This window comes from Melanotaenia boesemani, chromosome 2 (genome assembly GCF_017639745.1).
Source record: "Melanotaenia boesemani isolate fMelBoe1 chromosome 2, fMelBoe1.pri, whole genome shotgun sequence".
In the NCBI taxonomy this organism is placed as follows: Eukaryota; Metazoa; Chordata; class Actinopteri; order Atheriniformes; family Melanotaeniidae; genus Melanotaenia; species Melanotaenia boesemani.
Window position 1 is genome coordinate 22,640,303 of NC_055683.1, and position 17,521 is coordinate 22,657,823.

A 17,521-nucleotide genomic window follows, 5' to 3' on the forward strand; every position below is an offset into this window, starting at 1 on the left:
AGACATGTCTCATTCTGTTTACCCTCGTCTCAACCCTGAGGCTGTTTCTCAAACAAGCTTTTTTTTTTTCTTTTTTAGAAACAGAAGCCAACCGTCAACATCAACCGGAGGAGACCAGCATTAGAGGGGTGTGATGGGTTTTATGGTGGCTTGTTTGCTGTTGAGGTGTGTGTAATTAACTCCTGCTTTAAAAGTGTCTGATCACAGTGATGAAGACTCAATGAGAGAGAGCATGTTGGAAATCTACTGTGAGCGACTGCTTACTAAAATGAGTTTGAAGCCTCAATTTTCTCAATTTTCCTCAATTTTCAAGAAATGATTAGAAAGAAAAGGACACATGAGTTGGCTGAGGTAGTCTTAAAATAGACATTGGAGTGCAATCGGAAGAGGTTGATAAGATTTAAAAAGCTCAAAGAATGAGGGGAGGAAAAAACAAGATGATGATGACTAAAAGTTTAAATGTAAACTTTTGTGAAAAGTTGCAGGAAGTTATAAGGTCAAAGAACAATTCCGATTCAGGATCATTTTTTTTTATTAAGCTATGATAGGGTAAAGAAATCTTGAACTAATTTTGTTATGCACACAAATAAGTTTAATCATATTTTAAATCATATTTTAAACCCTAATACCAGACAAGTCCATCCAGTTGCAAGAATCCCTACATATAAGATCCATCCATTTTCTATAATTACTCTGATTCAGGGTCATTAGAGCCCTGAATCTTTTGCTCTGTTATGCATTATTTGTGACATTTATATCATCTTAAAACATTTTAGTCAATGTGAAACATAGAACTTACCCACTACCATAATGTTAAGCTCAAAACCCTGCTTCATGGCCTTCCTCCTCATCTGCTCCAGAATGGCGTCAATGCCCACATAGCTGAAGTCTACCACGGGAGCAGAGGTCTTCTCCCCGTACAGACTGCCCATTGCTGGGGACACCATAGCATCAGGCACCACTGCCTCAGACATGGCACTGCTGCTGTAGCTGGAAATCACTTCTGGTCCTGATTTGAGACAGAGAAGGACAGAAAAGGTTAGAGGGATGATGCTAAGCTGAAATACGGAGGTGAAAAGTGTTTGACAGGAAGGAAGGGAGGTTAAGCAAAAAGATATGCAAGTTGTCTGATTAGCAATGCAGAGAATGTGAAAAACAGGTACTGCAGGTGAGATGAGGAAGTGGACAAAAAACTACCATAGCTCAGCTTCTTTTGGAAAATATCTATAAAACAACAACTCCAGGAATTTAGTTCCTTAGTTAGAAATGCCAAACAATTTGCAATGAACTGTTAAATTGCTTAGTAGGTAATTAACTGCTTTTGACACATGTAAATCAAGAAACAATTAAATTAGAAGATTTGGTTGAATTACCAGCCTTTTCATCAAAAGTCTGAAAGTCTGCAGTCTTACTGGCAGCACTGAGAGGATAAGCTTTGAGCTAAATGCTAGTGATAACACATTTATTATGTTAAAAGTTCACCAAAGCAAGAAGTCATTTAAAACCAGTTGGCTGGATTTTGGAGAGCAGCTGCCAAAAAACAGAATCAACCTTTGTCAATCTGCCCAATTCAAATAACTACACAAGTAAATGCATCATACCTGAGGTTGATGGGAGCTTTTAAGGGATTTGTTGAGGCATAAGTGTACACAGTAACTTTATTGACCAAACTGCATAACCGACACTGATAAAGATATTTCAGTAAAAATCAAAACTGCCAAAGTGGTTAAGGTGTTTAATAAATAAGTCGAGGTAACTGGACCCTGAAATGTCTGCATAACATTCCCTGCTAATTCATCTCATAGCTGTTAAGACATTTCAGTCAGGACACGAGGTGGTGGCCTGACTGACGGGCATTGCCAAACTTACTGCAACCCTGCTTAAAACACCTCATGAATTTAAAACAGAAGGGATGCCTGGTCTCACTCCAACACAGCCCCTGGTCTCAACAGAAAACTATTAGAAAATATGTTCTCTAGTATTAAAGTGCTTTAGACTTGGCAGAAGGTTACTCAAACAGTTTGTTTTGATAATGATTAACTTAATGTCCACTTGTGGAATGTTAACAATTGTATGTCTATTCATAAGATAAATATTCAACTTTTAATACATTTATCAAAGTTTGTATGTGCAGAGCGAGCCCATGTCTCTTAGCAACCATGTATTCAGTTCTCTCAGGTGAAGGATTTAGATGACAGTGTTTATATCTGTGTCTGTATGTGGCTGCTACCCTTCACAAGGCCTCCCATCCCCTCACTCTATAGAGCTGTGTTACTGTCCTGTTAACGCAAGACTGGAAAAGGGTCTGAAATCTGATCTACTCTCAGCCAAGCTGCCTCACACATACGCACACAAAGTCCCAGAATACATGCTAGAGTTTGTGCATTTAAGCACGCTGGCTTCAATAACCTCACAAAATGACCCTTTCCTTCGCCTGACAGTACAGCTGACAAGTAGACAAGACAAGGACAAAAACATGCAAACGTGAACATGCACATAACTGACTGCCAGCCAAGATTTTAACAGTTATTGGATTCCTGCCTGCTTCAAGATGAAGTAGTACAGACAACAAGCCAGTTCACTCAAATCACTTAAATCAGCAGGGACCAGCACCACTGCTGCTGGAAACGTGCACACACTTCAAACTGACTTTGGGCTGATTAATGAAAGAAATCAGTGAAGAATAACACTGCTGTGAAAACTCCAAATGTCAAGCTTTACTTTTATAATATGCCCCATTGTGTGAATCCATGTGTCATAGAGGCCCACTTATGGAAGCAGCTCTCCTGGCCTCCTTCGCCACTTCCCCATCCTGTTCCAGCGGTCAGTCAGCAACTTAATGCGATGCAATGCCCTCCACCTCTTCTCTGCTCCTCCCTTCTATCCATGCCTCTGCTTTTGCTTCTCGTTTTCCTCCCAATCTCACCCTTTCCATCTCAAAGTTTTACCTGTCTCCATTTTTGTTTACTTCTTCAGTTTGAAACTCATTTCTTTCCTTCATTCTTCTACTCTTCTGCTATTTAGTTGCATTTCTTTCACCATCTCAGAAAACCCCTTTTTTCCCATTAGATGCCATTGCTGATATCAATCATATGTCTCTGATCTTTTGGGCCAGCACACCTTCTCAGGCAAGGTTGTAACATTGTAAGAACAGTTTGACCGGAGGCACAATACCAGCAAAGCATCAAAGTAAATGGACATAAAATGAATGAGGTTTACTGAGATCTGAGATACATTAGCTTCAGACTGGTACTCAAATATCATCCCGCCACAGCGATGTATGCAAAACTCAAAAATATAATATTGCTATACACCTTCTACAGACTGTAAATTAATAATCTTAAGTTAAACTGTGAAAAATATCTAAAAGCTGAAACAGCTATTTGAGTGATTTCAGACTATTATAACTAGTCAGTTTCTTCTTGGCTTCATTGTGATAATTTGATGTGTTTTTCTATCATTAAAAGGTGAGCATCTTTGATTCTGCTCCTCTTTTCTTTTCCCAAATGTAACAGGAATAGAGATAATTGTATGTACATTTAGAGGGTTTTTGTTGCAGTGATATAGCTTACTAAACCAAGTGTTATCTATATACAAACAAGTTTAAGCTTCATCTTCCAATTTTGTAGCCCCCCTAATTTTGCAATGATCAGTGAGGTTTTAAAAGCATAAGAAACATAGGTGATAACAGTGTTATTGGAATAATTAAATGCGTAATGCGCCACTAAGATTTTTTTCCATTTTGCTATTCAACTGCTAATCTCTGGTCACCATTTATATCCTTTAAAAACTTTCTGTGAAAGTCAGTGTTTGCAACTGACATGAGGACTTCCTGAAATAAGTGGCACATTTCAGATAACAATACAGACCACATTTACTGTATCAACAAATGACCTGTTCTGTTTAACAAATAGTAAACATGCACTAATCTCCTTGTCTGAAAGGAAAAATCCTAAAGCCAACAAGAGACAGGGTGAATAGAGGTGACAGTAAAGAGTAGTCAGTAACTAAATGATTTCCCTGACCAGAGCAGCAAAGGATCTTCAAAGCATTGTTCACCGTCCTTCAAGAATGCAAACTACTAATTTTCCCAAGTCAAAGCAATGTCAAACACTGTAAACAACTTAGCAAACATGTAACACACAAAGAGCCAAAGAGTCCTTGACTACAACTGTGGGAAATCCAGCTTTTACTGAAAAACCACAATAAATCACTTTCATTACAGGTAGTAAACTGTCATCAACTTTAGTAAACAACAAGTCTCACAACGCAGAGATGTTGATACAAAGCATGTCAAGTTGTGAGTGAATTATACAATGTTAGAGCTGTTGTTTGGGGATTGATTGAAACCAGAATGGTGGAGGACTTCAGAGAAGCCTCCATCTGAATACACTGACTATTTATCAGGCAGAGGTATTCAGCACCTTCAGCTCATCTATGAGGTACTGTAGATTTGTAACGGGTCTCAGCAAATAAACACAGGTGTCAGGAAACAAGCAGTTCGTGCATAGTCATATAAATGTCAAAACACTTGACCTCCATCTGTAAAATATCTTGGACTGGGAGCTCACCAGCTGGTTATTTACCCAAACAGAGTGACCTGACTGCAAAAAAAGGGACTGTCAAGTTAAAGTGGGACATTAAGGACAGCTTTATGAAGAAACAAGGTTTTGCGTTAACCTTGGTGGATAATAAAGCATACCAATTTGTTTTTGGTAATTGAGTTAATGGAAACACTCAGCTGGAAGTTTACAGATACCACGTTTTAAACACTGTCATCCAAGATAGTTTCCTCTTAATTCTTGCTTTATATGCTTTTTCTGAGGTTTCAAGACTAAAGGAAAAAGGAATGCCTTTGATTTTAGTGTACCAATCACACTTAAACATTTGAAAATGAGATGGAAGTTGTAGAACAGGTTTTCAAGTTTTGCCATTAACTGTCAATACAATCCGACCCAACTTCAATCCTGATCAAGCAGTTTAGCTCCGTTTTTAAAGCTCACATTTCAGCTTCTTTCACTGAGACTGTAACTGATTTATTAATGAGCAGCTCATGTCTTTGGAGAAATATTTCAAGATTTCTTTACAGCGCTTGTAGTTTGAATTTAAAACCTCAGAGAGAAATATATTTTTACTAGCTTTATTAAGGAGTAAACGAGCCCTCAGTCCAGTTGTTTAAAAGGTTTTCTACTTGGTCCAGTATTGGTATGTCATAGCTATTGTGCTCCCTTTTAGTCTGTAAGACAGCTAAACTAATTTCAGCCATTGCAAAGCAGAGAATGACTCCATGGACTTGCTGTAATGCTGTTTTCAATTACAGTCACTAAAGATTTTTTTCTCCCAGAAGTATCAGATTGCATTGCTTTTCGTAAATACAGCCAACAGTGTTCTATACCACAAAGCATTTTTGAGAATAGAGGGGAAAACAAAAGCAGAGGAGACAAAAGGAGTATAAAGGAAGAAATGCAGAAGTGTGGGGATAAATGTGAGATAAAGTAAAGAAGAAGCAAAAAGGAAAAGGATAACTGAGTATGGGGGAGGTTAAAAAAAAAAGATAAAGGTCAGGGAAAGGAGGACACAGGAAAGCATGCAGAATGGAGGAGGGGGAAGGAAAAAGGAAAGACTGTGTGGACAGTTGAGTTGGTGATTTATTCCACTTTTGGGCCTGAGGCATTCCTCACTAACTACACACAGGCCTCTAAACCAGGATGCAAATACATTTCAAACCAGCTAAACATGTCCCTGTTCACTGCACGGACTTCTCAAAATGCACCAAAACAACGAGGAAATCTGTGACTGTTTTATGTGCTTAGTGGCGTTGTGGCCAAAACCACCGGGCCATGCCACAGCTGTCCAGAGTGTTGATCTTGACAGCGTGGCGAGCGGGTCAGAGGTCATGTTCCAGTTTAGGTTGGAAAGAAGCTGCGCTGAGGTTATTTCCCTTATGACAAACCAGTGGTTTGACCCTCTGTACAAACTGGCTTGAATCAGAAGAGAGGAATCCAGAGAGAGAAATGAACTGGAAACTTGGAGCAAGAGAAGAGTGTTATCTAGGACAGTGAGTCACTCTGATCTTACAAAGTGTTTCCCTTTATTTAGAACTTTTACAACTCCGTGATACATTATGTATCCTATTTTCTGCTATCTTAATGAGCTAAAATCCACCCTGATGTTTTCATTACAAGAATAAGACTCAGCTTAAAGACTGACTAAATAGTCATTTTCATACAGCTCATTCCTATCAGTGAATACAAATCAGAGAAATGTGCAATTATTACTTTTTTCATTTGATTATAATACAGTATATACTAGAAGCAAACTAAAATGTGCAGCAGTGTGCACCAATATCTAAATTACATATTACAGAATCCTTTATCAGTCTTCTTATCACATCATTTTGTTAGGATGCACCATGATTCACAATCCTTACAAGTGAAAGGGGAAGCCAGAATAAGTGTTCAAGTGCTTCTGTGGCGCACCAAGTCAAACACGCATTAGAAAACTAATCCACTAAAATCTTTTTATTTGTCCCTTCTAAAAATATTTACTCCTTTTAAGCTTTATTTACATTTCCATACAGGAGGCTTGCATTTCAGTGCCATCTTAACATTGCTAGATTTGTTTTGGAGGCTTAGTTACTTCTTGAGAAAAGTGTGTGAGTTGCAACCGATTCTATATAATTTGATGAATTTTTTTTTTTCCTGCGCTCAAGTCCTACTAGTGATTCTTCCTATAAGCACAGCAGATAAATCTGTGAATTACTTTAAAGTGGGTTTCAACCAGCCCTCCGATACAGAATCAATTTGATACCCCGGACCATGAGTTCATGACAGACATAAACAAGCATGCACACAAACACATTTTCCAACCCCCCCAGAGAGTGAATCCCTTAATAAGAGGGGGAAATTGGTGTGGTGGCAATGCAAACATGGCTTGTTGTGTTATTAAAGACAGAGGGTTTGTGCAGCAAGGCCAAGTTCCCAGAGTCTTCATCATTCAGCTTGCTGGAGAAATGCACCCTTTGACCCTGCAGGGTCTAACTCACCCATCATGTCACCTGGTACTGGACTGTGAGCAACTGCTTGTGCATTGCATATCAACTTGTCCTTCTATTCTAGGCAAGTGATGCACTTCATTTGCACACTATGTAGTATTTTCATATATGTTTAAAAACTAGCATCAGTAGCTAGGCGTTACTTTGTAGACACTGGAGAAATGCAAATTGCTGTAATGACAGTAGAAGCCCACAGGTTTGTCTAGACTGCCAGAGGAATGTGTTTGGTCTCCATACTGCGGTGGTGCACAAGAGAGCGGTTGTCTTTCTAGGCTCCTCGGCTGCTTCTGACACCAAGTTGCTCACAATAAAAAGGTTCCGAAGCATACTTTCAGGCTTCATCCACATATTCTGAGACACATGCATGCATCAATATACACAACAAATGCACAAAAACATGCAACAGTAGAGACAGACGAGCCAATCCAAGGCTCATGTTTAATTTCTATCTTAAAATCTACAATTATGGAAAGCAATTCCCCTGCAACTACATTCCTCACATAAATACAGCTGAGTGAATCTTTAAGCTTTTCTAAAATATACTATCCCAAATCAACTGGTATGCAATGTTGCCAGAGTTGTCGGTTTTCTGAAGCTCTCTACAAAGAGGCTGAATTATAAATAAGCTTGACATCAACTACCAGCTGCTCACTGTCAGGAGTTGGTAATGTCATTAGCCAGGCCGCGGTAGCCAGCCAATGTTTATCTAAGTGAAGAGGTCAAAATGTACCAGTGAAACGGTTGGCTGACCAAGTGTGGGTTTATAAGGGCTGGGAGGGGATTAGGAATCTGACCTTTGTCCTCACACATGCCTGACCTCAACAAATGTAAAGACCAACATAAATGCCAAATGGACATCTGTCAGAGGAAGTCTCACATATAACACACAATATCAACTTTTATTTTATTTTTCCAAGTCTATGGATCTAAATATATTCACTTTTTTAAAAAAATATATCTTCACATCTCACAATACCCAGAGTTGAGAAGTCAGACAAATTATAAAAGTTAAGGTGCTTTCACACAACATGACAAGCAACTGTCAAGGTTTCCAAGCCAACCGACAAATTAACTGTTTCACTAGTTGGGTGAATGTGGGTTAAAACATTCACACCATTTTCTCAACACAACCAAGAGTCCTCAGGCTCTTTGACACACTTTACTGTCTGCATGTGTGATATAATGGGTGTCACTGAGGTCTTCTCTAGGCATCAGCACCAGTATTTATGGAACATGACTGACCCAGATGCAAGACCCAAGAGTGTAGTAGTAGTCTAAAGGTTAAATATGAGTCATTATTTATGGTCTCCTTAACACTTTACTTTTAAAGTCTTTTAGCTTCATAATAAACATGTTTGCTGTCCGAGCAATACACTACACTTCCTGAAAGTAAGTACATTCCAGCTCTATCTTTAAATATAATACCATATGTGTCTGTATTATGCAGAAAAATTAGATTGTGCACAGGTTAATATAATGAAGTGGACACTGATGCTTGCTTAAAAAAGATACTCTGTGGTCCAAGTCATTTCTTTCTTTCTTTTTTTAACAATATAAAATGTTTTTTGAAAACCTGAAAATAATTCATTATTATGTTTATACAACTTACTTTAATGGGAGACCATGTCTTCTAGTGAACACAAAATGTACATGCTCCCACATGAAAGCTCAAACCAGCTATTCTGGGAATGTACACTGTCAGGCCACAGAAATTAAACCTTATCAATTTTACTTTACAGAGCATGATTACATTCACGAAATTTTTTGCATTTCAAAGATTTAATTCCACAGAAGATACATTATCTTACTCCATTGACTTACTCTGACTCAAAACATGCACAGGCACACAAAGAAGATACAAGATACAGAAGGTGAAAAGGACCTTTTCAGCATCCCATTAAACACTGGTGAAAGGCCACAGTCTGTTCTCGCCTGGCAATGCTCAGAAGCCACAACAGAGCTCCTTTCAACAGCTCAAACCCAAGTGTGTATGCATGCTTATGAGACAATCCAGAGGCGTATAACTCTCTGAAAAGGTGAGGGGTGGTTGTCATTTTTCAACAGTTTAAACCCAAGTTAAAAAAAAATAAGGCCTGGCCCCAAAAACTGTTGCCACATTGAAGTTAGCCAAAAGCTCTTGCCACAATGGCTGAAAAATGAAAGAGAAAAGCAACTTGAAAAGAAAAACTTATCTACATGGGGGTTAACAAGCTGGTCAAACAAAGCATTTCACAAAATAAGGAGGACACTGAAACTTTCCTGTTAGGTCTTGTAGTACTTTAATGTACTTTCCTGTACAAAAACTAAATTGTGAGATTCCTTTCCTCACACAATATAAACCCTTCTAACTATGACTATGCTCTTCTTAGTGCTTGTAACCTGATCTGGCACTATGTCTCTACGAGAAACAGAAAACACTAGAAGAAAAACAAATGTGAATTTAAACAGTGAATGCACAAGCCTCTTTATACATATACATGAGATCATGTGTGTTATGCAAATGCAGACTGAATACAAAGCATGCCAGTGAACAGACAGGGACAACACTAACGTAATAAAACACAGAAGGAAGAAAAACAAATGGACAACACTAATTACACACAAGAAACAAACACCTAAAATTAGTTCTGACTGTGAAACAGAACTACACTTTAAGTCTCGGCCACGTTTCTTTCAGCCAACATGCAAACAAAGCCTGACAATGATGTGATCTGAGCAGCTTAAAACAACACTGCTATTAACCAACAGATGGACTTTTAACAGCAGACAACCTCTTCAAGGAAAGAAGACAAACAAAAAAATAGAACAAAGGAAAAAATGTTAAAAAAAAACAAAAAAAAAACAAAAAACTTACTTCCTTTAGTTCCAACTGCTTCTCATACAAACACACACATTCACGCTCATGCACACATGTGCTCCTTCCCGGTATGCAAAGCACTCACCGCGTGTAAAGTGTGCGTGAGTGTGTGTGAGAATGATTTGTCCCCTGCTGAAGTAAAGCGGTCCAGTGAGAGGCCAAACTCTGCTGTGGCCGTGGAAGATCCCTGACTGCCCCTCCCACCCATGCCCATCATGTGACTCAGCATGTAAAGCAAAAAGATACGCCCACTTCCTTGAAGTAACTCCCCTCCCCTCCCAACACACGCACACACACACACACACACACAAAAAAGGGGGGGGGGGGGGGGGGGGGGGAGAGACACGACCTTAGTAGAGATCACAGTGAACAAAGACAGTATGTTAAGTGTTCGCAGTGTGTAAACAGCAGTGGAGACTGTGTGAGTGTCTATAAACAGACTGGATCAGTTTTATATCCCTCTCCTTAACTCCCACGATAATTTACAACCTTAATTACTTGACCTGACCCTCTCATCTGCTCCTTGCAGGCTGCATTCAACACATCCCACTAATTCCACTCACACACTCCTCACATCAGACTTCTGAGATTCTCTTGAATATTATCTGCAGCAGCAGCTAATTGCACATCCATAGAGTGGTGATCATTCTTCATATGGTAACCTGAATAAGAATGACACTTCCCCCTCAGAAATGGAGAAATTTGAAGTACTTGAACTGTGCTGAATAGTCTGAAATGCAGCATTTACTCACATTATGACAAAAAAATTTTTTTCCATTCAGACTGTTCTTATAAAGAATGTGTAAATTGTCATTTTAAAGATGAAGGAAACAGCTGTTTTCATCCTTACAGGAAGTGTAATTATACACTGCAGTGGCATGAAAGCAATGTTAAAAGCACACGAGCAGACACACATACTCGGAGCAGAACCTGCATACCTTGAAATGAATAATTAGGCTTCTGAAAAAACAGGAATAGGTTGGAAAGAACAATTTGTGGTCATTAATTTTGCAAATAAACACTTTTCTCAGTCCTCAATGTTGAATTCTTCTATGCAGTGCAGCGTTCCCTAAAAAGTCCAAAACATAAACAAAGATGATCATATAAGCCTGATAAAAACAGGTCTTACCAAATATGGAGTGAAAATAAGCACTTGCTGTACTTGTTTTACAATGTGGAAAACCCTCCATTTTCCCCAAACTAAGGTCCTCCTCCATTACAACCTGTCATTCTTTGCTTTTTTTCCTTTTCATCTCTCTCTTTGAAGCCCCACTTTACCTCGCCATAAAAACAATAACCACTTTTACACTGAAGAAACTAAAAATCCAGATAAAACCAGAGTTTTAGAGGCTGGTTTTTGCTTGCTGGATTAAAAAAAAAGCAACACAGCTTAATTTCATGTAAATAGAAGCAAGAAGCCTGTACAGTTTATTATGCCTTGTTCTGCTTTGCAAAGCTCATCTGTAGACTACACATGATCATATCAAGATATTATAATATGATCATTCATCTCAACAGTGCCAGATATTAAGGAAGCCACAATCACGCTAGTGGAGAATATGAAATGTATTTATCACATAAGTAAACAAATACCCTATGCTTTATGCTGTTTTATTAGAAGCGAACAATAATTAAGTCATATTTTAAACAAAATAGGGTGTTACCTGTTGTGTCTTTTATGTTGATTAAAAAGCTAAAAGGTTATTGGGGATAGTCTGAATAGCTTTCTGTTAACAATCTTGCCAACTCTGAGCAATAAATTTTCTTTCCTACATCACCGCCTCTCTGGAGCCAGTCTCTTCAGGTTTTATTGTAAGTTGTCTTTTTAACACCAAACCTTTGAGTTAACTTTCCTGAGCTCCAGAGTGAAAAACTGCTTCCCCTGTTGTCACAGATACCCTAGCACAGAGCTAAAGCCTGCAGTGATCTGCATTCTGCTGTCCTGCAGGTTTTAGTTATGTCCTTGCTCCAACACACGTATATAAAATCAAATGGACCTAACAGCTTCTTGTCAACTTCTTCACAATTACCCCTTAATTTTAGTCATGTGTGTTCAATCAGGGAAACAAAGAAAACCTGCAGGATACCGGCCTTCGGGGACCGGAGTCTGACCCTCCTGCCTTATAGCGTTCCTCGCAGCTGTTCATCAACTTTCACATCACAGAAATAATATAAAGAATAAGCAGAGTTGCTGTTTGAATGAAATTGAAGGCATCACACTTAACTTGATTTTTTGAAGAGGGTGAAAAAAGTTAAGTTATATAAAAGTTAAATATGATCCTTTGTATCATTAATATTTATATAACGTAATTCAGTAAGAAGCGAGTATATAGTGAGCTGCAGTGTACTGGAAAGGGAAATCATCAGCTCTTCTGTACAGTGTAACTATAAGACTATTATTTTTTTGGATGATGCTCTTGTGCTGCCCATGTGAACCATGTGGGTGGTGACCGCAGAGAAACTAAATGTTTCCTTTGTGTGCATTTTTTTAAACTCCTTTTCTGCCTTGCCTGAGGGGAATACCACAGCCTCTATTCAGGATCTCAATTCAAATTCAAGTGGACCTTTATTTAAACATATGTGGCCATATGTATGTAACCTGATTAAAATTACAGTGACACTGTAGGGACTTTACTGTTGTCTGGGAAAAAAAAAAATCTAATCATTACCATTTTAGGATGAAGATATAGAGTTAGGGTGAGGTTAGGTTAAGTTTAAGGGTTGGGTTTTGGTAAATCTCCAGGAACTTAATGGAAGTCAGTGAAATGTCCTCTAAAGTAATGGAAACATTGTGTGTGTGTGTGTGTGTGTGTGTGTTTATGGAGGTGTCACATGAATCCAGCTCTATGGGAAAAGCGGAAGTGCATCCTCGGTTTGCAGGATTTATAGTAAACAGTAAAATGAGACCTAGTTGGTGCTTTGGAAAACCGACTCTACAGCTTTATAACGTCTCTGAACCAAGTCATGTGCATGTCTGTATACTAACAAAGAGCCAGAAAACTAATCTATTGTTTGTATGTTTCTAACTCTCAACCGTGATGGAGTGCTTGAAAGATTTAGTACACTCCCGACTTGAAACCCTCCAGGTATAAGAAAAACTACCTGTGTGACAGCACCTCCTGCTGGTTAATGGCTGATTTGCAGCAGTAGAGGCATTATAGACACTATTGAACTATTTGTCACAAAAAAATAAATAAAAAAAATCAACCACAGTAGAGATACAAAAAAAGGACATTAAATGAATCTACTGTAATCAGCTATAAAACAACAAAGAAAAGTTGGATTCATTAGTTACTTCATGCTGCTAAATGTTTAATCAAAAATCTGATATGCTATTTACATTGGAACAGACACAAAGCTACTTAAACAAAAAACCCAAAACAGTTCCTTGAATGAAGAAAGAAGTTACAAATGAACAGCTGTACAACTAAACTTCCTGATAAGGCTGCCAATAAAACTCTCAGTCTAGTTTCATTATCCAGGAAATGGTAACCTAGATGGAGCAACAACTACTCTCACACAAACAACACTCGGTCGGCAGCAGCTCGGTAATGCAGGTAAGCTCTCTTATTTTCTAGTGTAACGGTACTGATTTGTTATAAACTGTAATTCAAATGTATAAATTTCTCTAAATTTGTCTTTTAAAAAAGAAAAAATACATAATGTTTAGTTCTTTTTTACTTCATGCATTAGACAGATATGGGAAAAGATGACACAGCACTTTGTATCAATATGCTAGTTATTTTTCCACATATAAGAAAAGGAGAGTTAATTTGTACAAAGCCTATCACAGCAGAATAAAAAAAAAAGTTTATATATATATATATATATATATATATAAATTTACACACACATATTTATTAAAAGTGGGTGTTCATTGATAATCTATAATAAATAAAAATAGCAGCTTACCAATATCACCAAATCAGTGGGGGTATCATGTTACAGTTAAACCACTAGCTTAAGCCTGGTACACACATAACAATATTTGGGCTGTTTTTGTCCCGATTTTGCCTCTTCCCGACCTCGGGTGGCAAACGCCTGATCATCATGAGATTTCCCTGTCCAATCATCATACGGTCTGTGGTGTGTTACGAGCCGATTTGTCCCGATAATCCACTCCGAAACGGGCTTTAGCAGACAATTGGGAACATTGAACATGTTCAACATTTCAGTGCTGATTTCTGAAGACTCATGGACTGTAGCCAATCAGAGCGCTGGCTGGGGAACAAGGAAGTAAATAAAGTCTGTGTTCACGCCGTCTCCAGTCTGTTATCTTTTTCAGTTCTGGCTTTTTCTGTTAACAATAGTCCCAAGACCACCATCATTCCCTCGTCCTATATATCCCCTTCCATGCTGTGTATTGTGTTTTCCGATTGTCAATATGTTTCTTCTTCTTCGTTTTTTGCTGGTTGTTGCTATGGTTCTTCTTTTACGTTTCGACATTTGTCTGGCTCGGAGGACTAGATTATAGAGGAGTTGCTGGACAGCATCGTCTTGTGTTTGTTGTTCTGTGATTACATTTTCGGAGCACACCACACACAGTACGATAAAAACTGATTTTTTTGATCTTCACATCAGGTCTCGACCAGAAAAAGAAAATCTCATAACATTAAAAAAAAATCATTATGTGTGTACCAGGCCTTAGACATGATGTATTTAATGTCATTATAGAACAATTAACATTTGATATTATGATTATTTTGAGTGTTTTCCCCACTTCTTTTTACCAGACCACTTGGAACCTTGTAAAATGCTTCATGGCCAGTTAACTGTCAATGATTCGATAGTTAGAGACACCTGAGTAATGCTGACAAAAAGCAAAACCCTTCAGTTTTCACATGACTGTGCTACTGAAAACAAGCATTTATTTTTAAGGTGTAATATTTCATTATATTTAATAGATGTGTCCATAGTTTGAAGCTAACCCTAACTATGAACAGTAACACGAAAAGATAAACAGTGACATTTCTAAATTTCTTTACAGGATGATGAAGACATCAAGATTGATCATGAGTTGCTGGATAATGCTGTTCCTTGCTCTGACCTCTGTGTCAGCAACGCAAAAGTTCAAAACAATCAATGACCTTAAGAAAATCAACTTTGGTCAATCGGTGCCATCACACAGTCTCTTGCTGCTGTACTGGTTTGCCAATGAAGTTGATATTGACAATAATCATGTCATCCGGCTGACCTTCAACCCAAACAATGGTGACTATGGCTCGCATCATTATGGAAATTATGAACGGCTGTTGGAACCGCTACCTCAGGGATATCGGTACTACACTGTTGGAAACCTCAACCAAGAGATGACGTCGATGCAACTTCCATCTTATGTTGTCCACCCTCGAATTGGGTTTGAAGGAAGAAACAGAGACCGGATTATTTTCAGGGTCAGGCAGCAAAATGTGGAATGGCAAGCTGGACAGATAATAGACAGAGTCTTCATCACACAGCATTATGAGACATCTGATAACCAGGGGACCAGGTACGACCCAGCACATACTTACCAAGTCACCAACAGCCTTTTAAGACATATCAGAGAGTTTTCAGCAGAAGAAAGTGGCGTGAACTTGCTGGTGAATCTCAGAGATCGATTTGGAAGTAATGCAGATGATGCCCAGCTTAGATACATTAGAAACTCGTGGGGGAACCTTGCTTGTCTTGGACTACTGCTGTTCATTGTGATCCAGGAAAAGAACACCGCAGACCATCACAACAACAGACGGCAGCCTAAACCAAAAAGGAACACACACCCTGATTTTGTTGTCAATATCCCAGAAAGAAGACAGAATGGTGTTTCTGGGATGTTTGTGAGTCTTCAGCTAGATCAGCCTGATGAGATAATACTTCAAGTGGTGACAGGCACAAATGGAAAAGCCAGCATTTTTTGGAACAATGTTCCTAAAAGTGATTTAAAAGAAGGTGTGATGGTTGTGCTTTATAAGAATAATGAAGACGAAAAAGCCTTGACCTACAAATTTATTGGGGACATGAAAACAGGTACTTATAAGACATCAGTACCCCTGAACGAAGGCCTTCAGGTTCGAATGCATAAAGTGAGGAAACTATGGTGCTTCTGGTCAGGCATCGGAGAGGAGATATACAGGGGGGATGAGTTTAAGAATCCCCCAGCAGTGAGTATAAGCGGCTACAACGCTAGCCTGCAACTTTTTGCAAAGGATGGAAAGGCTTGTGCTCGCTTATTTGTGAAGAAGTCTTTTAATGACTGGAGGTCCAAATTCAAAAATTCTTGGATTGGTTTCTACAGCTCTCCAGACAAAGCCACAAAGAACTATGAATGGTGGCAGTGGCAGTGGGCAACAAAATTAAACCTAAGCACAGATTATCAGGACTCTACTTATGATGTCTACGAGTATCACTCGGGTATGGCAATAGCTCCAGGGGTTCAGGTACGATTCATACTGCGGGATGAGGTAGAGCAAGCCCGCACCCCACGCTGGAGGGAATGAGGACTGTAACGAAAATGTGAAAAATCTTTTTATACAGAATGTACCATGTACAAAATGAGATGTATACTTAATATAATAATTTGTATTTTGATACTTGTTTTAAATCATACTTTTAGTTGTAAGGCACAGTGGTGTGGTGGTTAGCATTGCTGCCCACAGCAACACAGTCACTGGTTCGAGCCTTTATTGGGGACGGGTTTGAACAAGGGCCTGTCTTTGTGGAGTTTAGGGATGTCACGATTATTTTATTTTACAATGAATCGCAGTAATAAATGCTACAATCAATCATAAAGATCTCTCAGTATCATCCCTTTCAATAAAAGATTATGTATAAACCATATCAGCAGATTAGTGGAATGTCCACATGGAGCGAAAACAAAGTTTTGTTTCTGGGTTTTAAGAATAAAAAAAAAAAAAAAAAAAAAAAAAAAAAAAAAAAGACCAAGGTGTCACTGTGGAGGACGGCTCACCAGCCTGTTAAGCAGGACATAAAAAGTAGCAGAGAAGGGTGGAAGTATATCCAATATGTTTCACCACCTGCAGGATAACCAGCAGCAAAGGTAAATGCATCATGGCTAAATGATGCTAATATTTATCTAACATTAAAATGAGGTGTTATCCTGTCATTTGCTATTTTGTGATTATGTCTGACTCGGGTTGGTCTGAACGCTACTCTGAGTTATACAAATGATAAAAAAAAGACTAAATACGGATAGTTTTGCTGTTCAAACATATTTGAACAGGCATGAGATCCGTGGCCTTTAGTCATCAGTGTGCAATGGTCAGTTTGTTCTAAACAAACAACAACTACTCTGCTCAAGGACAGCTGGAAGTCAAAGTTAGTTAAATGTTTTTCCTGTGTTTCTAAATTCTTTTACAGAAAAATGCCGCCCATGTCCAGGTAGAGGACTTGTAGCCTTTTCCATCTGTTTTCTCCAGAAATCCAGAGTTAATATGTGGGATTTATTTATTCTTCAAACATCTGAGGAGATTTAGCTGAAATCAGACTTAGTTACTTTACTTTGTTGCATATTAATTAATTATCTTGGCATAAAAAGATAGGAATAAATAAAACTAATAGACACGAGGAGTGTTCAGGTGATTTTCCACATTATAGTGTCAGGAAATTAAATTATG

The 17,521-nt window shown here is 38.5% G+C and overlaps 2 protein-coding genes across 8 annotated transcripts in view; one reads left to right on the plus strand and one right to left on the minus strand.

The window, feature by feature from the left end:
* LOC121650823 (septin-9-like) overlaps nt 1-17,521 on the minus strand; it is a 74,688-nt gene that overhangs the window by 9,380 nt on the left and 47,787 nt on the right. For 5 of the 7 annotated variants that reach the window (XM_042002579.1, XM_042002593.1, XM_042002607.1 and 2 more), the window contains one exon: nt 800-1,009. In XM_042002579.1, coding sequence (XP_041858513.1) covers nt 800-1,009 — 210 coding nt within the window. Of the gene's footprint in view, nt 1-799; nt 1,010-9,908; nt 10,098-17,521 lie in introns of those variants that run through there. The other 2 variants (XM_042002626.1, XM_042002617.1) reach the window with 2 other exon arrangements.
* On the plus strand, nt 13,377-16,780 carry LOC121650860. The gene is made up of 2 exons (XM_042002639.1): nt 13,377-13,468; nt 14,899-16,780. Exon 2 carries the CDS (start codon nt 14,900-14,902, stop codon nt 16,382-16,384), a length of 1,485 nt encoding a protein of 494 aa, XP_041858573.1. The 5' UTR covers nt 13,377-13,468; nt 14,899; the 3' UTR covers nt 16,385-16,780.

What these genes read in the sequence shown, in the direction of transcription:
- LOC121650860 (XM_042002639.1), top strand. Translation starts at nt 14,900, where the DNA reads ATGATGAAGACATCAAGATTGATCATGAGTTGCTGGATAATGCTGTTC.